Below are 17,403 nucleotides of genomic sequence, written 5' to 3' on the forward strand. Positions count from 1 at the left end.
GTCCACTTGAGCTTTGTATATGTATCAATTTTGGGTTGAACCCATAAAATGATCTGAAAAAACGAATGGACGGCGTGGATAAACTACACGCATTGGTGGTGGGCCCAACTGAGTTTACTCAGTACGATAAGAGCGTACTTCCGATTCCAACTGGTGATGGGTAACCATCGGACCGCGTCCCGTGTCCCGGGTTGCCACGCAATACCCGTCCCAATAGAGCGCGGCCTCGGGTGAATCAGACTGTGGGGCCAACCAGGATGTATATGAATTAAATCCATGCCGTCTATCCGTTTTGAAAGATCATTTTAGTTAATCATCCAAAGAATGAAACATATATGCATCTAGGACAGCCACACAATAGAAAACTGTGGTTATCAACCATTAAAAACTTCTCGTAGGCTAATTTGTTTTTGGATCAAGCTGATATTTATTTGGCCCTTCGTACAGGTCCTTTTCACCTTATCAACAGGTTGGATGGAAAATAAACATTCTGGTGGCCCCCAAAAAGTTTTTAATGATTGGTAGCCAATCACCACTGGTTCGTGTCGTGTGATGTTCTTAACATTTGAAAAAATTTCATTTTTGGGATCATGCATTAAAATGATCTATCAAAACGTATGGACGGCGTGGATGTAAGTAATATAGATCACGATGGCCCCCATAGTAGGAATCCACCCACCGCCGTGGATCCGGGGATCCACCGAAGCCGCGCCCATAAATAAGCTCTCTTCCGCGATTAATCTTCACTGATAATCCTAGCCTTTGACTTTTAGACTTGAATACCCATCCATTCTTCGTTATTCTAATTTCATGTATATTACAGTCATCCTTTCAACAAATATTTGTTAAGATAGTTAAAATCTTTGGATTCCACAAAATGTACGGTTCCGATCATGATACCACTCATCAATTTGGCCCCACTCATCAGCGGCATATACTAGAATCTAAATCGCGATGGATAGCACTCCAGAGGAGACGTGAATAAAGAGGACACGAGGTTCTACGCGTCCGGAGCTCCTATTTATTTTCGACACTTCTCAATACAACCTCGTCTTCTCAATCAGCCCAAAAGAAAAAGGTTAGATTCGTATTCGAATGTGATTTTCTTCTATTGTTTGCCTGATTCGATTTTTTATTTTTATTTTTGTGAATTTCTTCCGTCTTATGTTCTGATTTTAGTTTTCTGTTTTCTTCTAAGGTTAGGGTTATTTCATTTTTGTTTTGGGATTCTGCAATGTATTGTAATATCTGTAGATCACAGGGATTTTCTGTTATTTTCCTTCCATCATTCTGTTTTAGGAGGGATTATAGATTGACAGATGAGGAATATGCATAGTATAATTGAGATTGAAGATTGTTTGAGTGAGGCCAGTGGTTTGGTGATCCAGAACGTTGATCTGGTGGGCACCACCTTGGATGGCCCAGTCCCCGAAAATTACTCCTATCTGGCAATTCTGGCCCTTCAATTGAAAAGCAGACGCTATGAACAGGATAGAAAGTCCACAAATTGCGAACCATGGTGGGGCTCATCTGCTCAGCTGTCTGGATCACCAAACAATGTGCCCCACTTGTACGAACTCGTGGCATGAGGTTAGCTAGTCTTTTGATCGACCTGGGATCGTGTGTAATTCATCCTTTTTTCTTTTTTCTCTCCTTCAAAAAATTTTGCGGGTGTATTAACTGGTCAGAGTTGCATTTAGGGTTTCGTAATGATTTTATTGTTTTTGGTATGCTGTGATTATCATTGAAGTTTTATCTCTTTCAGTGATTGCAGGATAAATGGCAAAAAGTTACTTCAAGCAAGAGCATGACCTTGGTACATACTCTCCTTTGTTATATATCTATATGGCAGTGTCTGTCTGTTGGTTATTTTGTTATGAGGCTGGATCCTCTGCAACTGTTGTGTAATAAGGTTATTTAAAAAATGTTGTGTGTGGAGCCCACTGTGGTGTATATGGCATCCAACCTTTCCAGGAGGGTTTCTCCAACATGAAAGTGGGGAGCCACAAATCAGGCTGCTCCAACCATCATGTGGACAGCCACATGAACTTGGATGTTTTTGGGTCGTTGCCTATTTATTTTTGTGGGCCACCTACTTGGCTGGGTAGGCCAATTCTTTGGGGCATGCCATCATTTTGGCGGGGCTCACTTGATGCACACGTTGGATAGCATATGCACAACATGGTGAGCACAACATAGGTAGTTAAATAACTTTTTAGATGTAGTTTAATAACTTATGCACGTGGTTGAATGAGATCTCTGTGGAGATGAACTGCTTTTACACACAGTTTACCAACATTGGTAGAATAACCTCTAGTTGCACTAAGCATTAAGCAAAGTGGCAATAGATTCAAGTGTGGGATCAGTGAGGTGTTTGTTTCAAAATATAAACAAATATAAATTAATTAGGAAGCGAGAATGGGAGCATGAGTCTGAAGAGCGATTTGTAGTGGGACGGGCACCTAATTACAAGGATCTTGCAACTAAGGACTAACCTTATTCCATGACAGTTTTAGAGGAATAGGACTCATTTTGTTGTTTTTTCTTTAAAGGTGACTCATTTTGTTGTTTGATCCATAGTAAATGGTATCTTTTCTTAAGTTTCAGCATTGCTGGAATTTGGAATTGATGGGGATTCCTTTTAGAGCCATTTCTGTTTTTGCTACATAAAATGAATCTCGTCTTGCCACTTATATGCAGAGAAAAGGCGCGCAGAGGCTGCTAGAATTAGGGAGAAGTATCCGGATAGGATTCCGGTGAGAAATAGCGTGCAATTTATGTTGACAATCTTTCTAGTAGTGACTAGTTTCAATTTGTTTCCATGCATGCGGTTGTTTGGCAATCGGGTTGTTTAATTTTATGATGACTAATTTGCTTGTTAATAAGATAAATAATTTAAAGGATTGAATGAATGTCTCTTATGTTATTTTTTGAAAGTTAATGTGATATTATGATGACTCTTTTAAGGAATAAATGCTGCTGATAGCTAAATCTTTAGTATAGGATGTGAACTTTCAAGAATATAACTTTTGACTTGATGATGCACATGGGCTTCAAATGTTTGTTCATGAAAACTATAGTAAAGCCACTGAATGAGCTGATCTGGTTAGTATATATTTTGAATTGACTTGATTGCCTCTCATTTCCTTTTCTTTGAATTTAGGAGGTGCTTTGAATCATATCCAAATAGGTGTTGATTAAATATTATTGGAAATTAGTATTGTTATGCTGAAGCAGTGTCCAATTCTTTCTTCTTCTTCTTCTTTTATTTATTTATTTATTTATTTAAAATCTTAAGCAGTGTCCATTTCATTTCCACACATCTCTTGCAACCATTTTAGTGCAAATGCATGGGCATTTAATTTTCAAAAAGAAAAAGAGATACTGTAGTTGCAAATACTTCAAAATTCTAATGGTAAACGCCAATATGATTAATTGGTGCAGCCCTTTCAGGAGATTTATTAGGACTTGTTTGAATTAGGAGAGGATTTTACTAAGCCCACTTATATGATTGATGCCAAAAATCAAGTTGTATTGGGATAGGATTTTGCTAAGCTCACATGCGTGTGAAGCTGCCCGCATGCACCTTAGCACACATACCCATATGGAACAAATGTTTAACATCCAAGCTTTTTTTTTTTGGAAAGATAACTGATTATATTAAGGAAAAGAACTACAATAGAGCTAGAATCTGCTGAGAAAGCAGAAGCTAACTAGGCCCCTGAGAAAAGAAAATCTGCATCTTTAAGTACATCTATATGGGAGGCCCATTCAATGATTAGACATTTGGCTTTAGAAGCAACTATATCTGGAGACTTTGATTCGTTTCTATAGCATCGGCTGTTCCTTTCTGTCCACACGGACCACCATGTGGCAATGATCGCCATCCGCCACAGCCTGGTTTTCAGCTTGCCTATTCTGATGCCGTGCCAGGCTTTCAGCAGGAGATCCACATCTCTTGGGAAGCACCAGCTGACCTTAACACAGGAGAGGAGGTCTGCCCATTTAGTCGTGACAAATGGGCAGTGGATGAACAGGTGCTCGACTGTTTTTTCAGCTTTCAAACAGCAGATGCAAGCATTAGTTAGAGTCATCCCTTTTTTTCTAAGGTTGTCCACTGTGAGAATTTTCCTGCCAGCCAACCAAAAACCTGCAGCTTCGGTGGGACAGGATACTTCCATATGAAGTGGGGTCCATGCGTGGCAGTGTTGCCGGGGTTATAGAAGAGGCGCTTGTATAGTGATCCGACTGAGAACCTGGAGGAACTGTCTGGTTTCCAGCTGAGTTTGTCTGATTCGGGATTACCATCCAAGCTTTCCATCTAGTGGGATACATTGTTGTCTGACTTGATTTTCCAGATCAGTCCAGGAAACACACTTTAAGCCCCACAAAATCAAGGTATGGTTAGAGCAGCCTATCCAACTGGCTTATGCTCTATTGTATAATCACAACTGTTTGAAAGGACAAATGGACCCAAATTTATGCATATTACTCACCAACGGGTGCTAGATGCATGGGCTCTCAACTTATTGCAAAGTAACCGGCTATGTGCAATGATTTACTTGTTGATTAGAAGATTAAACAAGAATCCATCTCTAGTACAACTCTAGCATGGTTCATCTTAGGTCCAGATAGGGATTGAGAGGACAAATCTGGCAGCTGGCTTCAGAGCTTATGCGCCTCTTATATAAGCCACAAATAGGTGACATAAACAGTGTCACTTCTGTGCTATATTCTAGATTGCAACACAGAAATGAGCTTTGTTTTAAATTTATCTCCCAGAATAAACTCATTCAAATGTTATTGAAGCCTGAGTCATGGATGCAATGCAGTGAAAATGGCACTAAAAACTATTATGTTTACTCTCAAAATGGACAATGAAAGAGAGTAACTGTGAAGGAATTAAACATGAAGAGAAGTAATATTCGGATGTTTTGAATCAAGCTCTAGCACCACCTTGTTTAACACAAGAATAGAATCTATTGCAGGTAGTCATGTACTGACACTGCTTCTGATGCCCACTGTCAGACTGGGGATAGTTTTGAATTGAGCCATAACACTACCCATTTTTGACAGGTTTTGTGGCTTATGATGACACTCACAATGACGCCCGTGACCCATCTGAGGTTTTGTGAAGAAGAGATGATAATAAAGACTGACTGGATATGTTGGGTTATTGATTGATTATGCAATGGGAGGAATTATACCCATATCATGGGGTCCCCCTCTGCTCCCTAGATCTTAGCTGCCAGGATACTTCAAAATTTTGCCACTCCTGCTTCGAATCCCCGCTCTGGACTCTCGCTCCTACTCCCACTTCTCACCTTTATACTTATTATGTTTTTGATCGACCTGGGATCGTGTGTAATTCATCCTTTTTTCTTTTTTCTCTCCTTTAAAAAATTTCGCGGGTGTATTAACTGGTCAGAGTTGCATTTAGGGTTTCGTAATAATTTTATTGTTTTTGGTATGCTGTGATTATAATTGAAGTTTTATCTCTTTCAGTGATTGCAGAATAAATGGCAAAAAGTTACTTCAAGCAAGAGCATGACCTTGGTACATACTCTCCTTTGTTATACATCTATATGGCAGTGTCTGTCTGTTGGTTATTTTGTTATGAGGCTGGATCCTCTGCAACTGTTGTGTAATAAGGTTATTTAAAAAATGTTGTGTGTGGAGCCCACTGTGGTGTATATGGCATCCAACCTTTCCAGGAGGGTTTCTCCAACATGAAAGTGGGGAGCCACAAATCAGGCTGCTCCAACCATCATGTGGACAGCCCCATGAACTTGGACGTTTTTGGGTGGTTGCCTATTTATTTTTGTGGGCCACCTACTCGGCTGGGTAGGCCAATTCTTTGGGGCATGCCATCATTTTGGCAGGGCTCACTTGATGCACACGTTGGATAGCATATGCACAACATGGTGAGCACAACATAGGTAGTTAAATAACTTTTTAGATGTAGTTTAATAACTTATGCACGTGGTTGAATGAGATCTCTGTGGAGATGAACTGCCTTTACACACAGTTTACCAACATTGGTAGAATAACCTCTAGTTGCACTAAGCATTAAGCAAAGTGGCAATAGATTCAAGTGTGGGATCAGTGAGGTGTTTGTTTCAAAATATAAACAAATATAAATTAATTAGGAAGCGAGAATGGGAGCATGAGTCTGAAGAGCGATTTGTAGTGGGACCGGCACCTAATTACAAGGATCCTGCAACTAAGGACTAACCTTATTCCATGACAGTTTTAGAGGAATAGGACTCATTTTGTTATTTTTTCTTTAAAGGTGACTCATTTTGTTGTTTGATCCATAGTAAATGGTATCTTTTCTTAAGTTTCAGCATTGCTGGAATTTGGAATTGATGGGGATTCCTTTTAGAGCCATTTCTATTTTTGCTACATAAAATGAATCTCGTCTTGCCACTTATATGCAGAGAAAAGGCGCGCAGAGGCTGCTAGAATTAGGGAGAAGTATCCGGATAGGATTCCGGTGAGAAATAGCGTGCAATTTATGTTGACAATCTTTCTAGTAGTGACTAGTTTCAATTTGTTTCCATGCATGCGGTTGTTTTGCAATCGGGTTGTTTAATTTTATGATGACTAATTTGCTTGTTAATAAGATAAATAATTTAAAGGATTGAATGAATGTCTCTGATGTTATTTTTTGAAAGTTAATGTGATATTATGATGACTCTTTTAAGGAATAAATGCTGCTGATAGCTAAATCTTTAGTATAGGATGTGAACTTTCAAGAATATAACTTTTGACTTGACGATGCACATGGGCTTCAAATGTTTGTTCATGAAAACTATAGTAAAGCCACTGAATGAGCTGAATGAGCTGATCTGGTTAGTATATATTTTGAATTGACTTGATTGCCTCTCATTTCCTTTTCTTTGAATTTAGGAGGTGCTTTGAATCATATCCAAATAGGTGTTGATTAAATATTATTGGAAATTAGTATTGTTATGCTGAAGCAGTGTCCAATTCTTTCTTCTTCTTCTTCTTCTTTTATTTATTTATTTATTTATTTAAAATCTTAAGCAGTGTCCATTTCATTTCCACACATCTCTTGCAACCATTTTAGTGCAAATGCATGGGCATTTAATTTTCAAAAAGAAAAAGAGATACTGTAGTTGCAAATACTTCAAAATTCTAATGGTAAACGCCAATATGATTAATTGGTGTAGCCCTTTCAGGAGATTTATTAGGCCTTGTTTGAATTAGGAGAGGATTTTACTAAGCCCACTTATATGATTGATGCCAAAAATCAAGTTGTATTGGGAAAGGATTTTGCTAAGCTCACATGCGTGTGAAGCTGCCCACATGCACCTTAGCACACATACCCATATGGAACAAATGTTTAACATCCAAGCTTTTTTTTTTTTGAAAGATAACTGATTATATTAAGGAAAAGAACTACAATAGAGCTAGAATCTGCTGAGAAAGCAGAAGCTAACTAGGCCCCTAAGAAAAGAAAATCTGCATCTTTAAGTACATCTATATGGGAGGCCCATTCAATGATTAGACATTTGGCTTTGGAAGCAACTATATCTGGAGACTTTGATTCGTTTCTATAGCATCGGCTGTTCCTTTCTGTCCACACGGACCACCATGTGGCAAGGATCGCCATCCGCCACAGCCTGGATTTCAGCTTGCCTATTCTGATGCCGTGCCAGGCTTTCAGCAGGAGATCCACATCTCTTGGGAAGCACCAGCTGACCTTAACACAGGAGAGGAGGTCTGCCCATATAGTCGTGACAAATGGGCAGTGGATGAACAGGTGCTTGACTGTTTTTTCAGCTTTCAAACAGCAGATGCAAGCATTAGTTAGAGTCATCCCTTTTTTTCTAAGGTTGTCCACTGTGAGAATTTTCCTGCCAGCCAACCAAAAACCTGCAGCTTCGGTGGGACAGGATACTTCCATATGAAGTGGGGTCCATGTGTGGCAGTGTTGCCGGGGTTACAGAAGAGGCGCTTGTATAGTGATCCGACTGAGAACCTGGAGGAACTGTCTGGTTTCCAGCTGAGTTCGTCTGATTCGGGATTACCATCCAAGCTTTCCATCTAGTGGGATACATTGTTGTCTGACTTGATTTTCAGATCAGTCCAGGAAACACACTTTAAGCCCCACAAAATCAAGGTATGGTTAGAGCAGCCTATCCAACTGGCTTATGCTCTATTGTATGATCACAACTGTTTGAAAGGACAAATGGACCCAAATTTATGCATATTACTCACCAACGGGTGCTAGATGCATGGGCTCTCAACTTATTGCAAAGTAACCGGCTATGTGCAATGATTTACTTGTTGATTAGAAGATTAAACAAGAATCCATCTCTAGTACAACTCTAGCACGGTTCATCTTAGGTCCAGATAGGGATTGAAAGGACAAATCTGGCAGCTGGCTTCAGAGCTTATGCGCCTCTTATATAAGCCACAAATAGGTGACATAAACAGTGTCACTTCTGTGCTATATTCTAGATTGCAACACAGAAATGAGCTTTGTTTTAAATTTATCTCCCAGAATTAACTCATTCAAATGTTATTGAAGCCTGAGTCATGGATGCAATGCAGTGAAAATGGCACTAAAAACTATTATGTTTACTCTCAAAATGGACAATGAAAGAGAGTAACTGTGAAGGAATTAAACATGAAGAGAAGTAATATTCGGATGTTTTGAATCAAGCTCTAGCACCACCTTGTTTAACACAAGAATAGAATCTATTGCAGGTAGTCACTTACTGACACTGCTTCTGATGCCCACTGTCAGACTGGGGATAGTTTTGAATTGAGCCATAACACTACCCATTTTTGACAGGTTTTGTGGCTTATGATGACACTCACAATGACGCCCGTGACCCATCTGAGGTTTTGTGAAGAAGAGATGATAATAAAGACTGACTGGATATGTTGGGTTATTGATTGATTATGCAATGGGAGGAATTGTACCCATCTCATGGGGTCCCCCTCTGCTCCCTAGATCTTAGCTGCCAGGATACTTCAAAATTTTGCCGCTCCTGCTTCGAATCCCCGCTCTGGACTCTCGCTCCTACTCCCACTTCTCACCTTTATACTTATTATGTTTTGAAGGGGACCCTTCCCCACTCCTACACCCAAATGTGTTGCCACTTTGCTTCACGCTTCATACAACTTTACCCTAGATTAAAAAAAAAGGAGGCTCGGGCTTTGATTTTGAAAAGATGGATAACTTGAATGAGATGGTAAATATACTAGAAACCCTAATCTTGATTTCACTGATATCCGTGCATCCTTGATACCCTTCACTTGAATGATCCTCTATATAGATCCATGGCTTGTCTCTCTCTGAATTTCTTTCTCATAGTCCTTGTGGGGGTAGGATGAAACAGCAGTGTTGGGTGCATGGGCTCATGTTGATGTGGGTTGAAAGAAAAAATAAAAAAGAGAAGGGTTGGGATAGGATTATGCTATGGGCAGGAATTGTTGGATGTGAGGGTTGCACATATGGTCGAATGGTGGTGAGATGGGGTGTGTGGGCTTGAAGGCTGGGATCATGTGTACAACTTAGCTGCTATGCGGCGCTGAATATGTGCAGGGACCAGGAATTAAAGAGTTCATATTGTTGTATTGACTGATTTAAAGAAAAGAAAAAGAAAAGGGAAGATGAGAAGAGATATAGGGATATGCATAGAGAGTTACTTTAGAGAGAAGGGGTGCTGGACAGGGTTGTGGCCATGAGATTAGTAACTGTACACCTAGCATGCTCCAACTCAACTTGAACTGTCTATGTGGAGCCCGATTATGATTTTGAATATCTGTTTTTTTCCAGGTTGACTGTGTTAGCTGTTAAGCAACTGTATGGTTCACCCCATTACATTTTACAGGGGTGAACTGCCCTGTTAAGGGGAAAAAATGTAAAAAAATGTGACATATTGCCACATATAGGTTGATAAGCCCCGTATTGACACTGATTGAGAGTCGTTACGGTTGAGAGAGGCCAATACAACCATAAAGTCCACGTTTGAAATTTTTATTCTCAAATTTCTATTATTTTCCTCTTTCTTCATTTCCTTCATGAAGGAAGCTTAGAAATAACTTGATCTAGGCCTATTCAGAGGACCAAAACGTAAGATTTGAGTAGGATTTGATGAATCAAAGCAGAATGACCATTTTCGGAAAAATTGGAAGAAGTGATAAACCATCACTTTTCTTTTCCATCTTTTGTTGTATTCATTTGTAATGGGCCCTAATCATGCTTGATTTTTGTTCGATTAGGACCTGTTTGGTTGAATTTTAGCAAGTCAAGTTAATGCACAACATTCTTATAAAAAAATGGTCTGATATACCATTGAATACATGTTTAAAAAAAATGACAAGTGATGGATTCTAATGTTTTATATTTTTCGAAATTTCCATTTTTTTTTCAAGATTCGTCGTGGCTATTTAGGCTCCATGTGTACAAAATAAAAACCTAAGTGATTCTCTATAATTAGATCAGCCTACATCCGATACATACCGGTATCACCTATAAACAATATGGTTGCATCTCGAAACGGCCTTGAAGCAAATGTATGGGCCCTTAATTCAATATACTTTTAAATCCCTTTATGGTTTTGATGAAGGACTATTAACTACTTGCTTTAAAAGCTCGAACTAATAGATAGAGCATGACAAATTAATTCTTTTATCTCATAGCCTAGGCCCCAAATCTATGGGTTAGGTCTTTAGCCGAACCCTCCTCATGGCCCCCAAATCCATAGGTTCCGCATCACATGAGCCACCTGCCTTACACAGGTCCAACCTGTTGTGAAAATGCCCCCACATTAATCACCCCCGTCAGGAGTCTCGAACACAAGACCCCGCACTCTGATACCAATTTGATGTAGGACAATTAACCACTTGCTCTAAAAGCTTGAACTAATAGAGCATGGCGAATTAATCACCTTATCTCATAGCTTAGACTCCAAATCCATGGGTGAATTAATCACCATATCTCATAGCTTAGGCTCCAAATCCATGGGTTAGGTCCTCGGACAAACCTTCCTCGTGGGCCCCAAATCCATAGGTTCCGCCTCACACCAGCCACCCGCCTCACATGACCTCCAAATCCATAGGTTTCATGGGCTGCCCACCCCGAATGTGCCCTTGCATCCCACAAGCCACCCCACTCTAGCCTGGTGTGAAAATGCCTCGCATTAGGTTTGTTAAAATCGTCCAAATAATTGATTATATTGGTCCATGTATTTAGTTGCTTTTACTTCACTATACAACAATCAATTTTATGGGTTATAATTGACACATCTCTAAGTCATGCAGGCTATGAATTAACTTATTGAATCAAATCTAGTTTGCAATTATGACTTTATTCGATCATGTTAATATTGAATTGAGAAACTAGATTATTATTTGTTCATTTATTAAAGCCTCAAGTGTAGGTTAATTCATAATGTGGGTCACTTAGGCCTAATTACCCATCCTCCCCAAGGGCATCAGGCAAAAGTATGGGCATTGTGCCCATCTAGTCGTTAAGGGTCCAAGCCCAATAAAGTATGTAAACAGACTATAGTACAATGACTTATATGGCTGAATTCTCCATCTTTTTGTCTAAGAGGCATTTGAGAATATCCATTAGGGGCATTAGATTGACTAGGATCCTATTTTGTAGGAATTTGTGGTTAGTTTTAGTTGTATGTTCCACCAAAGTAGCTGCGATGAGGATGCCTATTGGTACTTAGATTCAAGGGCATGGCATGTCATATGCGTCGTGCATTAAAAGGATCAATAAGGTGGCGTTTGTCTTCAAACTGGTAGCATTCGACTAAAAGGATTTTGCTGTTTGTTGTGAGCCAGACGGGGTGGGGTGGATGGTGTCAACATAACGAGATCTAGGGGGTCCATCTTGCCATAAAGGTATTGGACCATTTGGGCTCGTGTTATTGTCATTCAACCAACCTCATGTTATAAGAACCATTCGCATGTTGTGATCTCAGCCCAAAGGAAGGTCACAATGATGTATTGGGTTTCACACCATGATTGATGTTTAAGCTCATCATCCCAGGCAATCTAGTTGACTTGCACCATTGATTAGACAAAGGCTTAGCATGACAAAGTGTATCTTAATTCATGCTTAAAGTTCGATGAGATTTCTTTACTAAATTTGAGGTTTTGCACCTTCCTATCACGGTTATGAATATCGGATTAGTTACCTTACCTCCCAATTGAAAAGCATTCCCTCTAATTGGCTCTAATTTCCAAGAATGGAATGGGGCTTTAAAAATCACCCTTGCTTGTATGGATCTAGACTTATAACTAAGAGATGACCAGCCTCCTAAACTCAATAATACAAGCTCGGCCACCGAGATGGCCAGATATGAGAGGGGAGAGCGATAAGATAAATAGGTTAAGTTGGAAGATATCATTAGATACTCCATTCCTTCTAAAGTCTATCCATGGAGGTATACTTAAGAAAGAGAATGCATAAGACTTTTTGGCCGAAATTGAGAAAAGGTTCACTAAATTTGATAAAGGAGAGACCATAATAGTCCTTGGGGAACTCATGACCCTAAAATACCACGACAATATAGATACAAGGGAGCACACCATAAAGATGGCTGAGGCTGATGTCGCCTCTAAGCTAAGGGCACAATAGCTAAATATACTAGATGATTTGATGGTCTATTATGTGCATCTTTCTCTTCCATCCAATTTCAGCACATTTAAGGTCAATTACAACACACAAAAGGAAAAATGGACATTGACGATAACCCAAAGTCAAAGGGTAAAGGCCAGAAGGATGGACCCTGCTACTTCTGCGACAAGAAGGGCCACTTAAAGAAGCAGTGCCATGCATATAAGGCTTGGCTTGAAAGGAAGAAAATTTGCCCGACAGAGACAAGTTTAATTGATATACATCATTGTTTCTTGTCGATCAATTCGGGCTAATACTCACATCTTGAAGTACATGCAGAGGCATCTAAGTAGCCACAAACCCAGTGATGTAGAGCACTACGTGATCATGGAGATGGCAATAAAGTGAAAAATCAAGGCTAGAAGTTTTTGGGTTTTCTTTTAAATATAGAGCTGTTTTACATTTGAATCTTATTAAAACTCTACACTCTATATAGAGGGGTGGACGCTATGCTATACGCTACATGCTATTTACAACACTGTATGTATATGTATATATGTGTGTGCATGTGGGCATGCAGTGGCCATATCTTCCTTTTTGTAGTTGGATGACGATTATCAAAGCTTCACTGCCATTTACTATCTGTTGTTTTTTAGATGTTGTGTGCGCGTGTGCATGGGCAATTTGTGGAGCAGGAAGAACATAGGTTGGGGATTGGGATATAGGTGGGGGATGAGTGATAAAAAGAGTTATTGGTGGATGTTCGGGTGTGGGATGGGCCTATGGCATAACTTTTCCTCATATGACTTTCTTATGAGGTAGGATGAGATTATGGGTTGAGACACAGTTCTGCAAATGTGTGCCCCCTTCTTAGGAGAAGGTCATCTGAGGAGACTGTCTAATTCTCTATTTTTTGAGTTGTGGTTTGCAGAGGGGAAAGATGATAAACACATTCCGTTGTATACTTATAATAATTTTTGCAGGCATGGTAGATCAACTGTGTAGGAAAGTGTGGGAAATTTCGCCATCCACAAGTTCATGTTTTTCTTGGAATTGCAACATTCAAATCATCGTGTACAGTCATGTTCGATACAAATAATCTTCTCAAGTATGAGCGTGGAATCCAAAGAAGGTGAGGAGACTGATGCACAACCACCTTCTCTGTTTTCCTGTGGGATTTGCAGTTTATCGCTTGTAGCCTATTTGTTGTAATCGGGTAATACTTAGCTATGATATGGATAGTAAGAGAGACACCAATGCAAATCGGAAGCTTCCACAAACTTTGAAGCAGGTACCGGTCTAGGTTTATTCTTTAAATATATGGGAACTCAATGGAATCTGTTTAGACAAATTGCTAACGTTGTTAATATACTACTCCAAAAATAGTATGCTGCATTTATCTCTTCATTATTTCATGTTGTATTCATACACCAATGAATTCTATGTACAATGCTACATATGTATAATGTAGGATGTATATTAGGTTTCACTACATGCTAAATGTTTTTGCATAACCCCAGGATACAGATTTGGATAATATTTGAGGACCTAGATTCAGGTTCAGGTCTGAGTACCTTATTTGAGGACCTAGATTTGGATTGATTGGGTTTAGCTACCCATTGTGTCTTGGATTCTTGGCTTTGGTCAGGTTCCAGTCAGACAAGGGCATCTACATGATCGAACCCAGCTGATGAACTGACTGGATCTCACACACATATACCATGTTGACGCATGCATGGTATGTAGATTGGCTGTCTTACATGCTTTAACGGGTTTAGCAAACCTCATTCAATTGTGAAAATCATTAATATATAATAATATTATTAAAACTAACCAAGTATCCCACCTAGGGGCAGATTAGGTTAGTTTGGGGTAACAACTTAATGGGTAAGTCCCTGACTGTGGTGCCTGCCTTGATGTATGTTGTATATCCATACTGTCCATCCGTTTTTCCAGCTCATTTTAGGGCATGGGCTCAGAAATGAAGCAGATCCAATTCTTAGGTGTACCACACCACAGGTAACAGTGGTGATTGACGGTTAAAATGTTGTGGTCCGCAAGTTTTGGATCAAGCTGAGATTTGTGTTTTGCCTTCATCCATGTCTGTGTGACCTTATCAACAGGTTGGATGGCCGATATGATATGAATTTTCAAATCCTTGTTAAGACTGTATGAACTCCATGCTGGTATCCTTTTTTAATTTATGGAAGGCAGGTTGTCTACTTTCATTAGATTCGCATCTCAGCGTTTTAGTTCTCCAGTAAATATTTTAGATATGAGGTTGTTGATCTTTGTCAAAAATGATGTTGTACTTGATAATTTTCACCAACTCAGGAAAAAAAAAACCACTTCATTTTCACCTGGAGGCAAATGAGTTAGTACATGGCAAAAGGCTATTCAAGGTGGTCTTTGATTAATTGAGAATACATCTGTTGCATGTTGCTTTTATTTTTTAATGATGAAAGGAAAATATCTTTGTAAAGAAATCCCCAAAACATGTATTTTAAACTTTGATCAAGACTAGAAGTAAATCATGATTGCAATAGCGATTGCAATTGTGTTGGCTAGTAGCTGCTACCTCATGTTTATCTTCTCTGCGTTGGTGTAATCATATTGCAGCCAGCAGTAATGATACTTTTGACTTTATAAAAGAGGTCAATATCAAGTCCTATGCTTGTGACCGATGTGTGGTTATATCCTTTTTGGGTGTGTGCTTGCACCCTGGATGGGATTATGGATGAATCACATCGTTTGAATGATATTGTTTTGAAGTATGCAAACCAAATCCTTGTTCTATGTTCTTTCATATAGATAACAAGAGTCAGTCTGATATTATCTCTAAGTAATTTTCCAATGCTATCGTGGGATCTGTACTGACTTGTATAGAAAACATGCTTTTTATGATTCTAAGGTGATTGTGGAGAAGGCAGAGAGAAGTGATGTTCCCAACATTGATAAGAAAAAGTGAGCATTGTTTCGCACTGAACTTTTGACTGTTCACTCCTGCCTTTTCTTCTTGACTTGCTTCATTAGTTGTAGCTTTCAGAGACCCCCACCCACCCACCCACCATGCATGGGAGTCTTACCACCTTCCTTTAAAAAAAAAATAAAAAATATTCCATTTTTCTGTTCTTAGAAGGCCCATAGAAATTTTTTTTTTTTTTTGGTTGGCACAATCTGACACACCCATACTGGAGTCCCTTAAACACACACAGGCACGCACACAGACAGGGGGATCTGCCATCTCCCTTTTGTTTAAAAGTCTATTTTTTCCATTCTTAGAAGCCCATAGAAATAATTGTTTTTTGGTTGGCATGATTTCGCGCACACAGATGGGAGTGCCATCTCCCTTTAAAACAAAAAAATCACACCCAAACACACATGGGAGTCTGCCATCTCCCTTTTTTAAAAATAATTTTTTCTGTTCTTAGAAGCCCATAGAAATAGTTTTTTTCTTTTTTTGGTTGGCACAATTTGATACACACAGACACACATGGGAGTCTGCCATCTCCATTTAAAAAAAAAAACAATAATCTATTTTTCTGTTCTTAGAAGTCCATAGAAATAAGTATTTTTTGGTTAGCTGCGTGATTTGTGTTCTTTAGAAACATGATCTATTTAATGAAATTGACCTAGAGAGCTATTCTTTAGTAGACTCTGGCCTTATTTGAATTGCTTTACAAAATGGTTTTATAATTTCTCATCTTGGTACCCTTGTGACTATTCTGCAAAAACACTTCCTTCATTTCAGCAATTTCCCATTTATTTTGGAAAATCATAACCCACACGAATTTCAATAGAGTCAAACCTGGAAACAGCAAGTTTTCACATTGCTCCATTCAATTTTTTAGTGTCCTTTGTGCAAAGCATCAGGACAGTTTGGTCATATTGTGCAGAAGATGTTTCATAAGTTTGTGATTGTTTCTAATGGCCTGAATTAAATAAAAAAAATACAGGTACCTAGTCCCAGCTGACTTGACCGTGGGGCAATTCGTGTACGTAATCCGCAAGAGAATCAAACTAAGTGCAGAAAAGGCTATCTTCATATTTGTAGATAATGTCCTCCCCCCTACAGGTCTCTCTCACAGTCAACCCACATGCCATGCTATTTAAATTGTCTTGTTTTGTTTTACACATTCAAGCATTAAAGCTAGTCCTTAATGGTTAGTCACCAAATTGTTGCAGGAGCAATAATGTCGACAATATACGATGAGAAGAAGGATGAAGATGGGTTTCTCTATGTTACCTACAGTGGAGAAAATACATTCGGACTCCAGATTCCACTGTAGCCAATGATATGGTACTCTACGTTTCCCCATTTAATGCAATATAATACCGTGCTGGTGATAAATTGTACAAAGTACTCTGTGTATAGTTTTCAAGTGGATTCCTTAAGATCTGAGAACCCTTTAAATATTGTTCAAATGACAATTCCACTTTTAGTGCATGTGCCCTTTCTGCTGTGTTCTGATGCTATGTTTCTTTCCATAGCCTAGTTATTCTAGTTAGCCCATTACGTATGATATATATTATTTGAGGTTGTTTGGATGCATGATCTAATTGAATTGCAATCATTACCCCAATATTTGTATTCCATGCCATTCCTGTTGAGGGACAAGTGTCATGGGATGCTTCCCCAAAGCTCATGGCACCTATCCTCACAACCGTTTGTTTACAAGTCTGCTGAGGCTTACTCTCACTTTCCTTTAGGGAATTTGGGCTAAAGACTCACCAAAGGATTCAATAACGGTAACGGTTGGCCATTAGGCCATTATGTTATGGGCTGT

The 17,403-nt window shown here is 39.2% G+C and overlaps 2 protein-coding genes across 3 annotated transcripts; both read left to right on the top strand.

Annotated features, from left to right (window-relative positions):
• The first annotated feature begins 959 nt into the window (after positions 1-959).
• On the top strand, positions 960-5,338 carry LOC131248317 (uncharacterized). 2 transcript variants are annotated; one of them, XM_058248561.1, is made up of 4 exons: positions 960-1,078; positions 1,775-1,816; positions 2,701-2,756; positions 3,934-5,338. In XM_058248561.1, the coding sequence occupies exons 2-4, from the start codon at positions 1,780-1,782 to the stop codon at positions 4,183-4,185; spliced, it is 345 nt and encodes a 114-aa protein (XP_058104544.1). In that variant the 5' UTR covers positions 960-1,078; positions 1,775-1,779; the 3' UTR covers positions 4,186-5,338. The 2 variants fall into 2 exon arrangements, with proteins under 2 accessions (XP_058104544.1, XP_058104543.1); XM_058248560.1 differs by having other exon boundaries at positions 1,766-1,816; positions 3,934-5,335.
• Positions 5,339-5,402: 64 nt separating this feature from the next.
• On the top strand, positions 5,403-17,063 carry LOC131248316 (autophagy-related protein 8f). The gene is made up of 5 exons (XM_058248559.1): positions 5,403-5,556; positions 6,441-6,496; positions 15,528-15,580; positions 16,573-16,691; positions 16,802-17,063. Exons 1-5 carry the CDS (start codon positions 5,520-5,522, stop codon positions 16,903-16,905), a joined length of 369 nt encoding a protein of 122 aa, XP_058104542.1. The 5' UTR covers positions 5,403-5,519; the 3' UTR covers positions 16,906-17,063.
• Positions 17,064-17,403: the final 340 nt, after the last annotated feature.

Source organism: Magnolia sinica, chromosome 6 (genome assembly GCF_029962835.1).
Source record: "Magnolia sinica isolate HGM2019 chromosome 6, MsV1, whole genome shotgun sequence".
Classification (NCBI taxonomy): domain Eukaryota; kingdom Viridiplantae; phylum Streptophyta; class Magnoliopsida; order Magnoliales; family Magnoliaceae; genus Magnolia; species Magnolia sinica.

Bases quoted from the DNA above. Each gene is read 5' to 3' on its own strand.
- LOC131248317 (XM_058248561.1), top strand. From the start codon at position 1,780: ATGGCAAAAAGTTACTTCAAGCAAGAGCATGACCTTG. The intron at 1,817-2,700 runs GTACATACTCTC...ACTTATATGCAG, and splicing joins CAAGCAAGAGCATGACCTTG to AGAAAAGGCGCGCAGAGGCT. The intron at 2,757-3,933 runs GTGAGAAATAGC...ATGCCGTGCCAG, and splicing joins AGTATCCGGATAGGATTCCG to GCTTTCAGCAGGAGATCCAC.
- LOC131248316 (XM_058248559.1), top strand. From the start codon at position 5,520: ATGGCAAAAAGTTACTTCAAGCAAGAGCATGACCTTG. The intron at 5,557-6,440 runs GTACATACTCTC...ACTTATATGCAG, and splicing joins CAAGCAAGAGCATGACCTTG to AGAAAAGGCGCGCAGAGGCT. The intron at 15,581-16,572 runs GTGAGCATTGTT...AAAAAAATACAG, and splicing joins CCCAACATTGATAAGAAAAA to GTACCTAGTCCCAGCTGACT.